This window comes from Aythya fuligula, chromosome 4 (assembly GCF_009819795.1).
Source record: "Aythya fuligula isolate bAytFul2 chromosome 4, bAytFul2.pri, whole genome shotgun sequence".
Classification (NCBI taxonomy): domain Eukaryota; kingdom Metazoa; phylum Chordata; class Aves; order Anseriformes; family Anatidae; genus Aythya; species Aythya fuligula.
This window is the reverse complement of record NC_045562.1, coordinates 11,737,911-11,757,443: the sequence shown is the minus strand read 5'-3', so window position 1 is coordinate 11,757,443 and position 19,533 is coordinate 11,737,911. Positions and strand designations below refer to the sequence as shown.

Sequence of the window (19,533 nt, the reverse complement as noted above, 5' to 3'; positions counted from 1 at the left end):
AAGTAATGATGTGCCAGTCCATCCAATTCAGCAAACAGCCTACAAAAAACAGCCATCACAGCAGTGCTGCCTGGGAACAGTGGAAATGGTAAGGGATCTTACATGACAGGGAAAATAGGAACCAAGATAAAACAATTCCCTTTCTTTAGACAGGCTAAAAAAAATCTGGGTATATATTTAGGTCAAATAATTTTTAAAAAGTGGCCTACACAAGCTGTCTAGAATTTGAGATGCTACATTTGCTCTCTAGAGGGGTGCGCTGGATTCCAAGCCGGTAGCAACGTTTCCTTGCTACCACCTTGAGTGAGGAGGCGTCTACCACTTACAGGATCTCTTTAATGGAAGTCAGGAGACTGTTCCCCTTTCTCTCAGCCAAGGAGCCTGGTATCTCTGCCTTGGGACCCATGGAAGCCTACATTCCTGTGTAACCAAGCAACATGGAAGACCTACAGTTCTGAGTGGATTGGTAAGGCAAGAAAAGTCAGGCTGTAGCCAAACGTAAGATGATGAAATAACAGGAGCAGCCCAATGGAAAGATGAGAACCATCAAAAAGTGAGATGTGTCCCATGGCTAATGAGCGGGCACTTGAATCCCCTGACCAGCTTTGCCCGACTTCAGTGTATGGCGCGCCACTGATTCACTCGTTTACCTGGCCTTTAGGTTATAAGGGAGTTGGCCATACTGACCGTGCTGTATGCCAAGGTGTAGTGAATCCTGTTTACTCAGCTCTAAACTGAAGTAAGAGCCCCTGAAAGAAAGTTTCACTTACAATGATAGGGATGGTGTTGGCTCTGGAGAGGATCTGCTTGACCAAGCGATATCTGTCATATAAGGGCTTCATCACCTGTCGTTCATTTTTGGTAACCTGTAAAGGAAAAAGAAATGAGAAACATGAATTCTGCAGCAGCAGATACTCCATTCTACAACGTATGTGCCTGTTATGACCATTATCCAGAGGGGCTTGAAGGGAATTTCATAAGGATGATAACAGCACTAGCACGGATCAGACATGCTGAAGTACTTGGGTATGTCGTCATTGCATCTCCTGTCCTAGGTGCCTAATGAAACAGCACCCAGGCTATGGGCTGTCTTGTAATGTGGCTGTGTAAGACAGATTTAAACAACCAGCTTTCACAAAACAAAATGACCCACGGAGACAGCAGTCTGTGCTTCTAATCATATCTACCATTAAGAGACACAACATGGGATTTCCCACCCTTATTCTTGTGGCTGGGACCCCAGAGGCAGTTTATGATCCAGGAAAAGAGAAAAGAGCTGCAATGACTGCCTCCCCAAGGATGCTTTCCCAGGGAAGTTAAACTATAGATTTCACAAAAGCTGACTTTCCTGTTTTGCTCTTCCTCTTTACTTCCCTTTCAAGATAGCCCTTCCTTGTCTTTTAATACCCTGCCTTTCCCCTCCACCCTTCCTCCCAGCAACTTTGCTGGGGACAAGAGTTACCACACACCTGAGACAGGATGAATCTATCACAGCTGTTGTGGCACAGAGCAGGCAAAATAGTGCTGTAACACCCACCCTGAGCCCTACTTATACTACTCTTAGTTTGAGTATTGCAAACTGCTAGATTTCATTTCTGTTGTTCCTTCAGATCCATGTTAAGCAGAAAACCTCAGTGGTACTGACAGTGCAGAAGGGAAGACCTAACAGACAATAGCTAGTGTGGGAAAGCAAAGGCCTGTCCAGCTAAGTACTAGTTGCAAGGAAGTTGGTTTCTATTTCTTCAATGGTTTGTTACAGCAGGGTTAGAAAACAAAACAATTAGCCAACCAACCTGATCATCATCTTTCTTCACATGCAGCATTGTCTAACCCACATCCTATGACTGTCCTTCCATTAGATCTTTTGTTTAACTTTAGATTATAAAACTCTTCTGAGAGGAAGCCTTAACTGACTCCGATATCATTTGTAGATTCCAAGACTTTTTACTGCTGTCAATAACCAGTTGATGAAAAAATCTAAATCAACAGCATTAACCCCGATGAACTTAGCACAGCCTCCCCTTCAACAGTAGAAAGAGGAGGGAAGAGAATATGGCTTGAGATAGGGAGGAGATTTTAAGATGAACTGTGTTTTGGTTTGTCTGCAGCTGACTTTCATTGGAGTAAGCTTTTTAAAGCTTTCACATCATCCCACCAGAGCAGAAGAGGGCGTTGGTTTGCAAGGGGCAGATGAGGTACTGCAAATATTGCCAGGAGTAAGACTGGCAGGAGCAGACTCTAAGAATCCAGAGGTAGCATCTTCCTCCTAATATATTAAGCTTATTTCCTTTGTTGGGGGGCAGATGAATAGGGAGAAAGAAGAAGGAAGAGGTTTTTACTGCTTTTTGGGCTCAATGTAAGCATCTCCAAGCCTGATATGGTGCATATAAATGAGCAGTTTGAGCTCTACGGACTGCACGTCTGCTTCACACCTCTGAAGAGCAGTCTGGCTCCCATACCTGACAACCTCAAACTGGCTGTTCATCGAGTGAGCAAACAGCTTGTGTGGATGAGGGGGATGTGAGCAGCATCACACAACTCACTGAACACTCTCTGTATCAAATTTTGTGTTTATATGTCTGCATTCAATTGGAGGCAATTTGCTAGCCACTGCAACTTTGGATGTCTCTCTGCAACAAATCAAGCATAAAACTGGAGAAACTGAAGAAAGCTTACAGGACTTATATTACTCCTAGCTTTACCACATTAGCAGTTAATAGAACACGAGGCACAGCACTACTGTTGGCTCAGGCAGCCTCTGCTATTAAAGAAAAAAAAAAAAAAAGACTATGCTGAGACTGAGAACCAAACCTCCAGTTCTTGGCATTTCAAAGTAGATCAATGCCCCTGTTCTGTACAGGAAGATAAACATAAGCCTCAGAATGGGCAGAAAATCCTTAGGTATGCTTAGGAATAGAAAAAATAAATTACATGCTCCAGAGTCTGAATATCACCACAGAGGAAGAACACAAAGAATTAATTTAGGCAAGGCAGTTAAGTGTACGAGGCTTGAGTCAGCCCTGCAGACGTGCACCAGAACATTTAAACAGAAAGCAGGCTCTGAAAGAAAAGGTTTTGCGCATGGGCAAACTGTCTCACTAGGTAAACATTAGTAATACCAGTGGAACCTGAATATATTTTGGGAGAACATCAAAATGCAAAAAAGCTGTCAGAATAACAGAGCCTTTGACACAACCCTGGAGCACACTCCATATGGCAAATAGCAGCAGCCAAGGAAGAGACCATTGCTTACATTGTTGGAACAGCTCGTGAATTTCTAGAGATGGACATTTTTGCTTAACTAAAACAGTTCAGTTCTACCTCTGCAGGTTCGTCTGTCACTGGTACAGAAAGACCTAGCTGCACAATAAATCTGAGCTCCATTGTTTTTCTTGTTTAGTTAAATATCTTTAAAAAAAAAAAAATCTTGGCTGAACTATCCCTATTCTCCTCAAGCTCTCAGTATTTTTCCACTGTTGCAGTGCCAGGAGCTGGGTACAGCAAAAGCTGATCAGCTGCAGTCTTCCTTGCTATGCAGTTCCATGTTGCTAGGTATAGACTGCTTACTTAAAAACAAATACATTAAAAAGTGGTTGTATAAATAAAGCATCAGAAGGTGTGTGTGGGGGGAAAGGTATGCTGACAAGATAGGCTCTGGGCTTGCTCTCTTTTTAAACAGATTTAAGTGAGTTTACTTCAACAAGGTGTCACCTGCTGATTTATATCATTGTAATAGCAAAAGCAGATTCAGATTCTGCCTGAAAAGACCAGGCAGATTTAAGTGAATTCTCTTGTGCTGGCCTTTTGCTATTTTATACAATAATAAAATTGCACGTCCTTTCATACAACCATAGTTTTCACTTGCTGGTATACGTGACTGTACAGTATTAGTTCTTCACAAAGGCATTTATTTAAATTAGCAACACTTCTTAAAACAATGGACAAAGGAGGAAATAATTGAGAAGCAAAAGGAAGGAAGAAATCAGGACTGCCATGCAGTAGGAGAATGACAGATTTGTGAGCTGTACTAATCCAATATTCTTTATAAGCAGTAATTTGCTGCTCCCAAGCCACTGGTCAAGAAATTAGCACCACCCTGAAATTAAGTTACTTTACCTCTGTGGATGGTAACAAAAATTATAATGAAGTGAAAGAGGAAGAGGGATCCATACAAAGCCAACCAGAGTACTTGGTGGCTTGGAACCTGTGTTTTTGTCATGGAAGGAATCAACAGGTCACAATATTTAACTCTCTGTCTTCACAAATACTTTTGCTTTGTTAAGATCAAACGTATGAGAAACCTCGTACCCTTCCCTTCCACATGGAAACAAACAGTTTCTCAGGGGAAGAAAAAAACCTCATCTCAACTTATGTCATGATGCTCAGGAGACAAACTATTTCATGAATCCGGCACAAAAGGATTAGCAAATTGCAAGATGCAAGTGCCTCCTTGCACATAGCAAGGTGCTGGGAGAAAGATGTAGTTCCCCTAAGATTGTGCGTTGCTTGCACACCTGTATTCCAGTGAGCCATTAATACTAGCAAATTGCAAAATTCTTGGCTGGATGGGGAACCATGCACAATTAACTATTCCTGTGCCTACTGTATCCCCAGCTAAGCTGGTGAATCAGCAGGGCTGCAAACTGAATGTCTGTGGATCCTAGCGAGTGTGATGCCAAAATAAAGCATAGTCAACTTCATTCAGCCTGTAGGCTCAGTCCTACAGGTATGTGTCACGTCCAGCACTATGTGCAGACACCGTCCTGCTGAGAACAGACTCCTCAGCAGCAACAGTAGTGAGGAAGCAAGGAGGTGACTGGAGTATGCATGTGTGCTTAGAACAGCAAGAAGTGACTGTGACATCAAAGGAGCATTGGGGGATCACTTATGACAGACAAAGACATATAAAGACATACTTTGAAAAAATGCTGCTGTACATACCGGTCTGCCATGAATGCTTTCGTAATACAGCAAAGCTTTTTGAAGAGCCACTTTCTCAGCTGCTATCTGATCTCTTGTCATGTCCTATGAAAAGTGTCAGAGAGAGAAGAGGAAGAAAAAAATTAAATGCCTGAACTCCAACCATACTAATTGGTGGCCTAATAAACGTCCTGGCATTTTTTCATTAATGTTTTGAAGATTCATCTTTGCTTCCTAGTCTCCCCCCACACCCTTTTCCAACTATATTACTGAAACAACTTACCATGCACAGAGCCATATACACAACACAAGCAAGTAAAACCCAAATAAACTTTGTATACGAAAGCATTGTATGTACATAATGGGGATTTATTGATTCTCAGCATGCTTTGAACAACCAATGCTAAGCAACTTTTAATGACGGTGGCTGTTTTTCACTTACAGTGATCCGAGTTGTAAGTCCAGCAACAAAATGCATGTTCCTTCTTGTCTTCCAAATCTGAGACAAGCTCCAGAAAACCTCTTGCAAAGCTTGCCATCATTGCTTTGACTGCCACAAACACACTTAGCTGAGAACTAAAGTGCAGTCAGACCACCTCCTTCTGCCAATTCTGCTATGAAGTGAAAAGCTCCAGCAGACAGGCTGAAGGGACCAAGCCAGAAAAAAGGGCAGACAGTTGGAAGAGACTTTCCTAAGTTTGCCAGAGCTTCCCCACTGAACTTGCCTTCTCTACTACTGCACCAAATTCTATCATATGCCTTCTTTAAAAGGTCAAGACTGTATTCTTGCTGCCTTCAGAAAACAGCCAAACACTTTTGCAAATCTAGTAAACAAAGATAACACTGTCTGCCCCTCTCTTACAGAGTACTGCACAATTCACACATCAGCGGACTCAAGGACTTCATTTACAAGGCTACCCAAAACTCAGGAACTAGCAACATCAGACAAAAAGACCTCTCTGCTGATACCTCTCAGAGATTATAGAAACTAACTGAGCTTAACATGACACTCAGAAATGCTGTGATAAAATGCCCTGAGACAAGAGCATTCATCTTTGGAGAGAAGAAAATAGATGAAATAATCTCCAGAATCACTGGAAGACTCAGAATTTTCCAAAAGCAAATAAAGACAGAAACAGTGAAATGCAAAGCAGGAAATACTGCAGGAATTCAGAACTGTTACTTGGAGTCTGTGAGAATCAGAAAAGAACAAACAATACCATTCAGTAGAAACAGAGCTCTGTTAAAAAAATAAAATAAAATAAAATAAAAAATCACAGACACCAAACATAGAGGGAAAGAAACTAAATCAAGTGAGTTGAGACAAGAGTAAAGCTTGTAGACTTTGTGACAAAATGTAAAAGAACACAAGGTTTTCACAAGGGTCCATGCAACCATGAGCTGCACACTTGTACTTGAAGGCCTAAATTTGAATTGAATATATTTTACCTTTATATCCTCAGGTCGGTTTGTCTCTGCTCGTTTTTCCTGAAGCTTCTTCTGGATAGAATCAAGGGTCACTTCCACAGCAGGCTTGGCAGATTTATCTGACAGGTCTTGCTTCTTGTCATCTTCCTTTTCGAGCTGAGAACCGAAGCTCTTGGGGAGAGTGTTGCTCCGTTGACGCACCACAGGGCCAAGGTCTTCCTCTGATATCTTCAGTTTTGATTCTAAACAGGGACATGTGGGGCATAAGAGGAGTATTTTTTCTTTTTTAAAATGTGACAGTGACAGGAACACTGCCCGACATCAAATTTAAACAAGGCAAAGTCCACCTGCCCCCAGAAGGTACACCAATGGTGGCTGCTCACCTTTAAGTTGTTTTCTGAATTTGGCCAAATCATTTGTCCATTTGAGCACTTCAGGGTTGGCTGCTTTGTCACTGTGGGAAGGCTGGGAGGAAAAAACAGTCATGTTGAATCTGTGTTAAACCACCAGGAGAGATCCACTGAAACAAGTGTATGTCACAACAGAAGAAACAGCAGCACAGAGCATGGGCACAGGCTTCTGACTGGTTCCTGCATGCCTCTGATCAATTCAGTTCTGATCTTGCTTTGACTGCCCTGCCTGTCATAACACTGGCTCTTAGGGAATCATGAGATATATTTATTTTAAGAAAACAAAATCCAAACATTATGTTGTAGGAGTGCCTTGGAGGGCCAGAAGCACATTGAAGTTCTGCCTATTGTTTCCTAACAAGATGGCAACTCCAAAATAGGGGAAACCTACCACAAACAGTTTGAGAAAAATTAGGATGTACGTATTGACACTGAAAGCTACCTACCATCCAAAAACACTGAAATAACCCAAATGCTAGGCTGCAGCAACCTCTGAACATTTCATCCAGACTTTTCTACCGCGGGCAAGATCCTTTCAGTACTGCCCTCTGCGGTTTAGATCACCAATGAAGATGCACACATATGAAGCTTCAGTTCCTTAAAAAACCTTTCTGTTCATCAGAAGGGCATGTCAGGACTCATTAGAGTACAGTACACTGCTACTGCTTAGTAGCACTTGGCTATGGTTCCTTGCTCAGGAGCAAAGAAGGCTGCTCTCCCCTCCTCTGCAATGTGCTGGTGTCCTTAGGTTACCATCACGCAAATGGGATGCACAACTGTTCTTCCCATAAGCTGAACTTGAAGAAACAGACAAATAAAAAGTTTAACATAGCTATTCCTACACACCTGATGTTTGCTTTTTGCAAACTGCCTAAATCAGTGACCAAAATCCTATGTTTGTTAGACTACCTCTTGTACTGCATTGGTAGTACAAAAAATGCTTGGAAAGGTAATCTGCATGGTATGGATGCACATTTCTGTTTTGGGGAAGCAGCATTTTTTTCTTCTTTTATTTATTTATTTTTTTAAACACTTTCAAGCTCTCTGTGTAAGTTTGACCAACTTCCCTGACACCCTTTCCCTTTCCAGCTACCTCCTGCCTTTCCTTACAAATGCTTCTGGAGACTCACTCGGTATTTCCTTTCCTCTTCAAATTTTTCCTCAAACTTCCTGATCTTTTTCTTCAGTCCATGAATCCTCCGGGTGAGTTGTGCAGGGGTAAGGTCCTCTCTGTCATCTTCATAAGATCCCAAAGAAGAACTCCGCCTCCTGCCAAGAGCAAAGATTGCAGGAAGAGTTTATCCAAACAGTCACAGTACATCTTCATGCTCAGAAGGCCACTTAAACTTTGTGTAAATAAAGGCAAATCCCACGGAAGTGAGAAAGCTATGTTGGCTACTCTGTAATGACAGATAACACAAGAGGATGCTGTAACAGCCTCTTTCAGCAACAGCAACTGCCTAGATATTAATTCAAAAACACAGAAATGATTAGTTACCAAGAACTTTTCTTAAAATACTAGTATATTCTTGGTATAAACAGAATCCCAACACAATACAGCTGTATGGCTTATGTGATCCAAAGAGCTGTTGCTTGCTGCAACCGCACAAACCCTTTACAGCCAGATGAAAGTCAGCACAGGGAAATCACAACGCACCTCATAAACGAATGAGAGTTGGGAGGGGAAGGAGGCACTTCTGTATCATCCAGGTACTGCTGGCTCTGTCCGTAGGCATAGAAGCGAGGGGACAGCATAGGATCACTGTCCTCATCCAGAAGCTGGCGAATTAAGCGACCAGCCTGCGGGGAAAGGCGAGCCTCATCTGAGTCTAAGCTGTCTCGCTGCCATGAGGAAAGAGCAGGGATGGGCTCTAGGAACAGTAAGACAAAGACTGGTTTTATCATTTTTGTTTTACAGGTACCACAGACTCCAGGCAACTTTTCTAACACCGTACCCCAACCCGTTCAGACTAGATCATGATTCCTTGTCGCCAGGCATTCTCTGGGTCATTATTCACATCTCCCCGTGTGCAAAGAAAAGCAAAACACTGCCTGGTCACAGTGGATACATAAATAATCAGTGGATACATAAATAAACAGTGGAAGCATAAATAATCTTCTAGGCACAGCATAAATAATCTTCTAGGCACAGCATAAAACTCTACCAATAATCTGGACAGTAATTACCATGGGCTGATACCAAGAGAGGCTGTCACCAGCCAGCACCTTTCAGGAAACAATTATTCCAAACAGAATTAGTGGCACATGGCAGGATAAAGCTGGCTACAGGAGGAACTTTTTCAGTTTCAGGACATACAAAATTTCATATGCAAGCCCGCTGCTTAAACCTGTTGCATGGTAGAAAAGCGAGGAAATTTTCAATCCTCTGGATGATTTAGCAAGCTGAAAGTGGAAACAATGCTGTACAGGGAGATGGTGGGGTGGGAGCGAAATGGAAAACCAATTTAGCATTGTTGATTAGCATAGCTGAGTCCACAGCAAGCATTCACTTCAATCTTGTGATCGCTCCCTCCAGATGCCATAAGGAGTGTAACATTTTGTGTTCGGATAGTTTACTAAGCTGATTTGCATGCTCCTACTTAGCGCCACAGGATTAAACAGTTTAAGAGGCAGGCCTTGAACTTATAAACCTAACAAATAGTTCCAGAGTCAAATAACAAAACCAAACAAAAAAGTTATAGAAAACCCACAGACCAGTCACACAGCTATGGACTCATTATTTCCTGCACCTAGCATGTCTTATTCTCGTTCCATGAAGAGAAGGGGGCTTTTGAAGTTAACAATTTTTGAAAAAAAAAAAGAAAAAGAAAAAAACAGTATTTCCTTTTGCTGAACAAGGTTAAGATTGTCACAGTGGATTGTATAAGGATTTCCTTAAAAAATCTTTGTGCTGCTTTCCTCCAGGTACAACTCGCGCAGCAAGATCTGGATCAACCAAAATTCAGTAATGACAAGCTCGGTGGTATTTTGCTGCATTGAGTGTTCCTTTCCTTCTCTTCTTCCTCAGCACAAGAATATAAACCACATGCCACTGCTTAGAGACTGGTGCTGAATGCAAGCTGACAAGTTACTGGAAAATGGACAGCTCGACGTTCTTGCAAAATAGCCTCTCCTCAGGTGTTGTGATAAGCAAAGCACACACCCGGCACATACAAGTGTGGCTTGCAGAGGCTACCTCAATGAGGTGTGCAAAACCCAAATGCATGTAGATTGCTTTGCCGTGGACCAGAAACATCATGTAGCCTACACTTCTCTTAGATGTAATGCAAGTTTTTTCTAAGCTGCATTCACCTTGACAGTTCCTACTGTCTGGCTTTCTTTTCCTCGAGGTACCTAGCAGGAACAAAGGGAAAATGAAGGGCAAATCATTCATCCAAACTGTGATACCTTGGTGTCAGACCCTTCCCCGAATTTTATAATTTCAGGTTCTCACAAGATCTCTTGCAGGAAAATAATGGCTGATAACATGAAGGGAAGAAATTTGATACATTTGACTAGTGTGTCTGTCTGTGCCTGTGTGTCCTGCCCCAAAGTAATAATTCACAATCCAAAGAAAGTGTTTCAAAGGAGAAGAAGAAAAATCTGAAAAGGAAATAACGAATTTGAGACTAGGCAGAAGAAATGACTACTATATAAAATCAGCTGTTTTTAAGCCTCACTCCAAGAAAGCAAGAATCTAGGGGTAAATTGTTTCCCTTGCTGATGAAATGTAGTTAGAAGACCAATCTTATCTGGTCACAGAATGAGTAACACCCCTTCCCACTCCCTCCCCCCAACGTATAATAAAGCATCATATGAACAAAAGGAACAAAATAAACGATAAAGGAACATATCTAGGTATTCAGAATTATGGATCTGATCTGCATCAGACTTTGAACTTGATCAGAGTTACAGTCCAACTGTCTTGTTCCTCATACTGGTGAGGTGCCAGATGCTTCAGCTGGAAGCACCAGAATTGCTGGATTGTACAAATAAATTGTGACCCACTAAGGGTAAGTGGCTTCTGACACTGCATAATCAACCACATCTTGTCTAACACAAGATATAACATCTTCTGTTATTTATTTATCCATGAGATATGTATCAAAGTGTTAAACCCTTTCTGAAGGCTGTTAAATTCTTGGACTTAATGGTTCAGGTGTGAAGGTATCTGTTATAAATGTTAATGTTGTGACCCTTTCTGCTAACTGAAGAATAAAAACCTCAGTACAGAATGTAAACGCTTTCCCTTTTTCTGCCACTGACTTGACAGAGCAGTTACCCTTGCCTGTCTTCTGTCTTGAATGGATCTCTCTTGCTGAGAAGAAACTTTCAGTTTTCCAGCCATAGAATTGTAGAATGGCTTGGGTTGAAAGGGACCTTAAAGCTCATTTAACTTCAACCCTCCTGCCACAGACAGGGATGCCACTCACTAGATCAGGCCCCTACGGACTGTGTCCCATGGGATCTCATCCACTAATTGTTTGAACAGCTGGAAGTTGACTCTTCTGAAGTTCAGCATCCTGACTTTGCTCTTAGCCAGGCCCGTATCCCTTCAGACCACTAGCTGAACCAGGGCGTGCTCACTGCCACCTGGGCTTCCTCCAGTCTTAACCTCTTTAATGAGCTCTTCTGCATGGGTGAGTATCTGGTACAGTAACGCTTCTCCTCTGCTTGCTCTAACACCTGGATGAGGAAGTTGTCCTCAATGGACTCCAGGAGTCTCCTGGATTGCTTACTGCCTGCCATTTGGCTTTCCCAGCAAACATTCAGGTGGTTGAAATCCCCCAGGAGGATGAGAGCCTGTGAGCGTGATGCTTCCTGTAGCTGGAGCAAGAAGGTCTCATAGGCCCCAACTACAAGATGTCCTTTGTTGGTCCGATATCTCTATATTCGATGTACTTTATTTTCTTGATTTTTCCATAACAAAAGCATTTAATGAAAAACTTAAATAATTTGGGGAATATTTAACCATCATGGCTGTGCCAGCACAGAGAAAATTCTCCTTCTTCTGTAGACTCTTACTGCATTTCTTTTAGGTATGCCTTTCCTAAGTTGTCACAGAAGTGAAATATACTGGCATTGAGCTTGCAGACCTTCAGCAGTGCCGCACTCCTCTCAAAATCCCACAACCAGCTCATCTTTCAACAAAGCTGTCAGCCATCTGCCAGGTGTTGCTCTGCACAGCTCCGTAGGCATACATACATCTGTTGCAACACCATCTCTCTACCAACATGCCGCATAAAGGACTGGAGTTATTAATAAACCTATATCGTGCATGAAGGAATATGGATGAAATTTATCAAATTTAACAGGGGTTAATATTGGTCAGCTCCGTCTTGCTGTCCAAAACTTTTTATTTATTTTTTTTAAATCATTATCCTATTTATTTGTGACAGGGTTACCAGGGGCTGCATGATGAACAGAGGGGCATGCCAACACACACATCTGCTCATGGTGCAGTAGCAAAATACCACTGGGGTCTTGTGTGCTCCTCTCTGCAGCCACAGAGCTGATACGCTGCTTTTACACACACCTGTCTGCCAAAGGGCTAAGGTCAGAGACGCTGTAAGCTGAAGTAGGTCTGGAGGGATTAAAAAGCCTAAACTAATTACAGTACCTGAGATCCTAGTATTAAAAGCCACTTGAAAGACCCCAGAGACCTCTCATAATAAATCAAAGCAATTCAAAACTTCAAAACATTCACTTGCTCAATAACAACCCATTTTATATCTCACAACTAATTGCTTGAAAACATCCTCAGACAGTTCTGTCAGTATTCTTCCTAAGTACATCAAGAGTAGCCTAAATACAGTGCTACCATGACTCTTCTGTGAGATGAAACATTTCTCAGCTAATAAGCCAATTCTGCATTTTGATAATGTTAAACCATACAAAACGATGAAAAATATTAAAAAAATACTGATGCTATAAAATAGTGTCTGTAATCAATGCAATTATTAATTTTTAGACATGGTGATAAAAATGCAATGTTTTATCACCTTTTGATTTCTTATGTTAGTCTGTGACACATAGATACACTGATGTATCTAAGCCTAATGTCAAAATCAATTCCAAATGTCCTTAGCTGTTGCTATACTCTTTTCCTTCTTGTTACTCTGTTTTTATTTTCATGGGAAAGCATCAGTTAAGTCAGTCCCAAAACTATCTGTAGATCAGCTTCACCCTCAGGGTCTCAGTGCCGCAACACTTAGGTTCTCAACACTGAAGAGAATGCTTATTCATCTAAAACTCCAGCTTCTATTCTTATTTAAAAAAAAAAAAAATAGAAGAAAAACATCTGCTTATTTTTTCATAAACTCTTGACTCTGCAAACTGATTGAAATTTCATCTAGAGAACTGTTTTGTTTTGTTTTTTAAATGTCAGTCATTAGGTGGTGAAGGCAGCAATCACACACAGCGTATCAATTTACTGAACTGTCTGTTCAGCTCCAAGCTCCCAACAGGGCCTGTCGCCTTTCTGGAGAGCAACATACTTCCAGATTTTCCTTGGGGATAGGATAACAAAATCTGTGCTTGAATTAGTAACATTTGGTAAGAACTCTACACAATAGCATTGGACTCTAAGAGAACACTGTGTCCTTCCCACTCACTGTATTTGATTCAATCACAACCTACGACAATTAAAACCTTTGCTACGGAAGTAGCTCTGGAAACACTTGCAAGCTGTCAGACAGGCTCAGTCTGCAGGCCCAGCAGTCAGACGACCCGGTTCAGCCTCCATTTGGCAGCGGGAGAGGTGAGCTGCTAGGTCAAGGTGACTGCTCACGAAATGCCTCTGGCACGCGCTTCCCTTTTGCACCTATTATGGAGACAGCTCAGTTCACATCCACCCTGAGAATAAAAACGATTTGATTTGCATCTGCTGAACGCACACTAGTAAAATCCTTCTCTCAGATCATCGGAAATACACCTAGGCTAAGTGCGCAGCACTTGAACGTGCCTGGGATGCTCTTTATACCTTGTGAGCTGCATCATACCTTCGGATTACAGGACATAAACCCCTATACATAGCAGCAGGCAAGGCTGACGCAGGAGGTCAGTGCAAGAGGTGGGTCAGGTTGCTGCTGCTGCACTCTGCGTGTGGCAATGTGAGCCCGTGCATTTGAGGAAGCAGGAAGGAATTTTTTCTGTCCTCAGCTTTATGCAAGGGGAACATGTCCTGTGGAAGCATAGCAAATCTCTTCTCTTGTGAACAGATCTGACTATGCAGTGAGCCTTAAAAAAAAGAAAAAATGGTAATAATTATTTCTAGAATAACATAAAAGGCAGGTGGCTCCGCAAGCTCAACAGCTCAACTGGCAGCTGTTATCAACAGCCACTTGTGAAGGGCCCAGCAGCTGCACTGGTCACTACATGGTCTACATCTCCTGCAGTAATAATACAGAGGACCCTGCCCCCAGAAGTCAGCTCAGTGATGTCCTGGGGGAACGGGCAAGTGATTTCCTGATAGATGGATCAACTGAATTTACTAGATAAAAGCAATAAATAACTTATCAGTACCGCATTTGAAGGCACAATCTTCACTATTTTCACTGGGGATAGCACCAGAGATGCAGCATGGACCCTGATGACACGTGCAAAGGTTTGAGTGACACAGGTTGGCAGGGGAAGGGAAGATACCCCGACTCCTGGAGCTGTGGATGAGTGGTACAACCCTGCACTGCAAAGCCAGTCTCACTAACAGTCTCTGCCATTAGCTGTAGGAGTGATCTTGAAATTGAGGCTAACATCTAACCTGATCTGGCTTCTGCAAGCTTCATTTCAGATCCACAGCTAGGAAAGATTCTGTCTTCCTTTGCTCAGACGCAGCAGTCACTGTTTTGCTGCACTTTAACCTGCACCAACAAAATGGTGATTTGGTAGGCAAGGGTTTTACAAGATGACATCTCTCTCACCCTAGACAGCTGGTTCTTTTGCAACTGCCCACCTCTTCCTCTTGTGAAATACATTTGAGCAGAACGGAGAAAGGAAGAATCTGAAAGAAGCACTCTTCAAACACAATCAAAGGTGCTCATATTCCCATTTCATATTTGCAGTGCAAGAAAGCTGGAAGCCAAATGTAAGAACATGCCTATGAAGAGGGGTTTGTACCAGGGTGCAATGTAGTTCATACAGTGGGAAAGCCTCTGGCAAACAGAAGGGAGTTGTATTCTCTCTTTCATACATCCATTAAGACTACCATTAATAACACTGGTAGTTACAGACACGCACCAGGAAGAAAAAAGGAAAAAAAAAAAAAAGAGTATTTCCAAAGGTTCATGTGACGGCTGAAGCCACACATCACCTTTGGGAACACAACTGTGCTCATCCTGGCTTGAGACCCCGAGGGGCAGTGCTGATTAGTGTCTCAGCAAACACACAAAGCAGACACCACAGGGCTTTGATCAGCTGTGCCGCAGCCCTGGTGATATCATCCAGGGGATCCCCCTCCTAACAAGCAAGTGGAGAAATTCTCCTCCGTCCCTGGTGACTAGTCACTTTGCTGAATCAAAAGCAGCCATGGCTGAGGGTTTTCTTTACTCATACCCAAGGTGTCATAACTAGACAGAAAGGCAAAATACACCAGGTCACGTACACTGTGGAGACAGGAACAGAGAACTTAACTTCTCAGTGTTCCTAAGGGATTTTTTTTTTTAAATTAGTAAATGACAGATACAATTTTTCCCTCTCTTGCTTTGATTATTAAAATGCAATGCTTACATCTTCCTATTTCTTCCCCATCAAAGCCTCTCTTTTACTCCTAAAGCACAAACTAGCACAACAATTCTTGCTTGTACGCAGGAGAGAGCCATACCCAGTAACTGAAAGAGGGGTTGATCCCAGAGGTGCTGGACACCTTCAGTTCCTCTTTATTTCAAAATAAATGGATGTTCGTGATACCCATGCAGATGAACCCATATTTCACACTCCTAACTAAGTCAGTGCAAACAGCCAAGCAAGCATACACTCTGGAGATGGGTGCCAAGAAACAATATTAAAATAACTTTAACCACAAGCAATTAAGCATTGCCCTTCAAGCTCGTGATCAGAATTTTTTCACAGCATACATCAAAACAAAGTTGTTCATAAGAGTCATCAAGATACAGAGCACTAGGTAGCCTTTTTTCCAGCTGTAGTTTTCAGATCACATGCATTATTTGGAAATCAAGATTAAAATGAAGTGGAAGAAAATGGAGAAAGAAGGAACTTCCTTTCAGACTGTGAAATACCCGGTTTCTTTGAAGTACTCTAGCTTAGCAGTCAAGTAACCAGCCACCAATAAATGTCATCTTGAAGCACACAGGGATGTACAGCAACATTAAAGCACACATTAAAGCAACTTCAATCACAAAACAATTTATTTTCTTCCTCTAAGTAACAACTAGAATTGGTACCCATCCAGAATTTCACTGCTAGTTTCTCCAAACTTTCAATTCCATATTCAGGACAAAACTACTTTCCTGTTGTTTTTGGCAAGGGAACATGAGCACATAAAGATATATCCAGCCCACTCAGGTTTCCCTCTCTCTTTTTACTCACACGAACAGCCATCACATCACACAAATCCTACCTTCCCAGTTGTTGTCATCGCACAGTGCTGTCAAATCCAGCCGAGGCACTTCTGACCCAAAGCTGTTTTCCTGGTCATCAGCATCTTGATTTCTTTGCAATTTGTTTTCAGGAATGCTTGGATGCTCTTGAATCTTCATATTTGAAGTCTGCTGTATTCCCCAAACACCCACAAGAGAAAAAAAAATGTTTCAGGACAAAGAAGAGGGAAAAAAAAACCAACACCTGCTGTCACAGAGGCAGCAAGTCCATGCCTTTAACATAACAGATCCAAATAAAAAGACCCTGATGTTTTCAGCTCTGAATCTAAATCCCCTGTTCGGTGAACTCTATGCATTAATTGCTGATTCACACCAGTAAAAACATTTGTCCATCCGCTTTCCTTGAATGTTAAATTCTTTAGAAAGCCACAGCAAGTTCCCAAGACTGTCTGCCCTGACAACGGCATGCAGCTGAAAAAGCCTCCGCTAATCAATTGGGATGAAAAGGGAGGGAGGAAGGCAGGGAGAGGGAGGGGAAGGCTGCGCAGAGCTCCTACAGCAGTGCAACTCCTTGGAACAACAACAAAAATGCTGCTGCAAGGCTGTGGCAATATGGTGTCTTCTAAAAAGCAAGCACCGGAGCTCCCGAGGCAGCAGCCCCAGACAGCAAGACGTGCAGGCTACGTACATGACCGCTCTCATGCAGGCTGTGCTGGCTCAGATCAATTAGTGCCAGCTAAGCTGCGCTGGCTGCACATTCCCTGATTTCCTGTGGTTGTTTTCTAGCTGGGCGTGGGGAGAGCAGAACTATTTATGGAGGAGCTCTGGGTATTAAAGCAGTGTTGCGCAAATCCAAACGGCAGTAGGGTTTGGCATCTCAGCTGGAAGCAGTGTGGACTCTGGGAAACTGCCAAAAAATTCACACAAGCATCCAATGACTTAAGAAAAAAACAGGCAGAATTGCTGTCAAGTCAATGATTCATGCTTTAGCGCTACCTAGAAGCAACTGCTGTTTGTCCCTCCACTATTCAGCCCGCACATACCACGCGTGCTGTGCTTTTATGCAGAGATCGTGGCCGATCGCACACCCCAGGTCCGCAGCGCCTAGAACAGCGCTGTGGGACACAAGCAGCTTTGTCACAGCCCAGCAAACGAGGTCTAATGGCTCGCGGAGGGCTGCGGGGAACAGGAAGCATAAAGCACATGCACAAACATGTAGCGTGACATGTATACACCAAACAGACACACAGCTAGCCAAACGGATGGCATTACGTTTGTACGTAAAGTATTTGATCTTGGTAAGGATGGTTTAGGAATAACTCTCTGAAATATAGTCTAGCAGGTAAGCAACATGCAGATTTCACCCCCCATAGGTATTTTGATAATCTAGTTACAAACAGCTTATGTGTGAAGAAAATGCATCTAAAGAAAATAACTACATTTGGACATATTTTTCTTGTAAACCCATGGCCAAACTCTACCAAATCAATATTCTTAACACATGTCAGTAAGGCATGCTTAATTTTTTTTAATTTCCATAAAACCAGTGTGTTGTTTCTTTCTTTTTTTTTTTTTTCTCTGAGCTGAGACAAACAAATAAGCTCCATGCAGAGAGGGGAAAAAACTGCTCAATTCACACATCATATGAAGGAATGTGTTTATTTGGATGCAATCCCATCAAAAGCCTGATGATGAACACCCTCGTATTAGTAAACAGTGTTTTGTGTTGTATTTGTATAAAGTTTCTTTCCTCTTTTTTTTTTTTTCAATAAATCACCTTTTAAAAACATTATAACAAAAGGAAACCCTAAATGACAGTTTGCCAAGCACTAATAACTTGTAGGGCTTGACGATAAATCTGATTACAAACGTGTTTATTGTGTGAGCTGTACATGGAAAAATGCTAATTCACCATTCAACATCTTTTAAGCTGCTTCCAGGCTGGAAGGACTTAAATATTTCTTTAAAGTCTTTTTTTTTCCCCTCTTCCTGCCAGGATCTAAATAGTCGGTGTACATTATAAACAGAAAGAGTGGCCAGTGGCCAGAAACAGGCAGTCTTTTGCACTTGCTAAAGAACAAACTGTACCAGTTTATAAACAGCACTTAAGTTACCAGCACAGTATTTTAAGCATGAAAGAAATCAAGTAATAAATTTCAAAGTGATGTTATTAAGAATAGCACCTAAGAAGTGTGAAGAGCTTACCTAAATGTTAACGATTTAACAGTTTCAAAAGGACCAACCTCAAAATACTACCTTGTCACCATCACTGATACTAATTAAATGTCTTCCTAAAATGCGTGTATAATCTGCTAACTTATCAAGACTCTTAAAAAATATTTTCAGCAGATATAAGAATGTTTTTCCAGATGTGTACACATTTCCATTACAGGTACACTAGGAAGATTATATCCACATCTTCTTCCTTCTAAAGTCACTTTAGTTGTTAGACATATTTAAAGACTGTTTAAGAAGAGGCCTGTGCTGTGCCTGCAGCACTTACTGTCCCTTCTTTGCTCACTTGCTCACTGATGCAGTCTCTAATATAATGAATAAACCATAAGTGTTCTGAAGAACAATGGTGGTGTAAACCCAGGGAGACACAAGAAGGCAAATATTTAATCTTCTTTGCATTAACACTCAAAATCCATAGATTGGTAGATAATTCAGGGTTCTGTATATCGCTTATTTTCTAAATGATTTCCTGATGCTACCAGTTGTCAACCTCCAGGACGAAAATCAAGGAAGAATTACTGTGCTTTAGGTAAAGATGTACCATCATTTCTTATAAACCAAAGGGGCAGCGACTTTATCTCAGTAGCAGCTGGCAGTCACGGTGCATTGCAGGTCTTACATGAATGACCACAAAAATCTTAAAACTGGGCACTCAACTATGCTTTTTAGAAACTACTTCTGCAGCCATGCTTTGCAGTTACTACTAACTAAAGATGTAAATAACCTGGGGATAGGTCAGATGCTTTCACTACCTCTTCTCCAAAGGAGATTCAGCATAAAGAGTAGCTTGAGCACATAGAAATAAATTGAAACAGATCTTTGAATTCTGATCAGGAAGTTACACATGGAATTGTATTTTTTTTTAATCAAATTTTGATTCAATTTTATACAAAATCTTCCCCTCCATCTGATCATCCATTGCAACCACAAGCAGGAAGCACCCTTAAGCGTCTCTTGATAATATAATCAGATGCAGGAATGGAGTC

The 19,533-nt window shown here is 41.8% G+C and overlaps 1 protein-coding gene across 5 annotated transcripts in view; it reads right to left on the bottom strand.

Annotated features, from left to right (window-relative positions):
- Positions 1 to 19,533, bottom strand: part of FAM13A (family with sequence similarity 13 member A) — a 128,162-nt gene that overhangs the window by 10,822 nt on the left and 97,807 nt on the right. For 4 of the 5 annotated variants that reach the window (XM_032187025.1, XM_032187028.1, XM_032187029.1 and 1 more), the window contains 7 exons: positions 16,333 to 16,483; positions 8,416 to 8,629; positions 7,889 to 8,027; positions 6,732 to 6,813; positions 6,370 to 6,590; positions 4,942 to 5,025; positions 771 to 866 (listed from right to left, as the gene is read on the bottom strand). In XM_032187025.1, coding sequence (XP_032042916.1) covers positions 771 to 866; positions 4,942 to 5,025; positions 6,370 to 6,590; positions 6,732 to 6,813; positions 7,889 to 8,027; positions 8,416 to 8,629; positions 16,333 to 16,483 — 987 coding nt within the window. The remainder of the gene's footprint in view (positions 1 to 770; positions 867 to 4,941; positions 5,026 to 6,369; positions 6,591 to 6,731; positions 6,814 to 7,888; positions 8,028 to 8,415; positions 8,630 to 16,332; positions 16,484 to 19,533) is intronic. The other variant, XM_032187027.1, reaches the window with a different exon arrangement.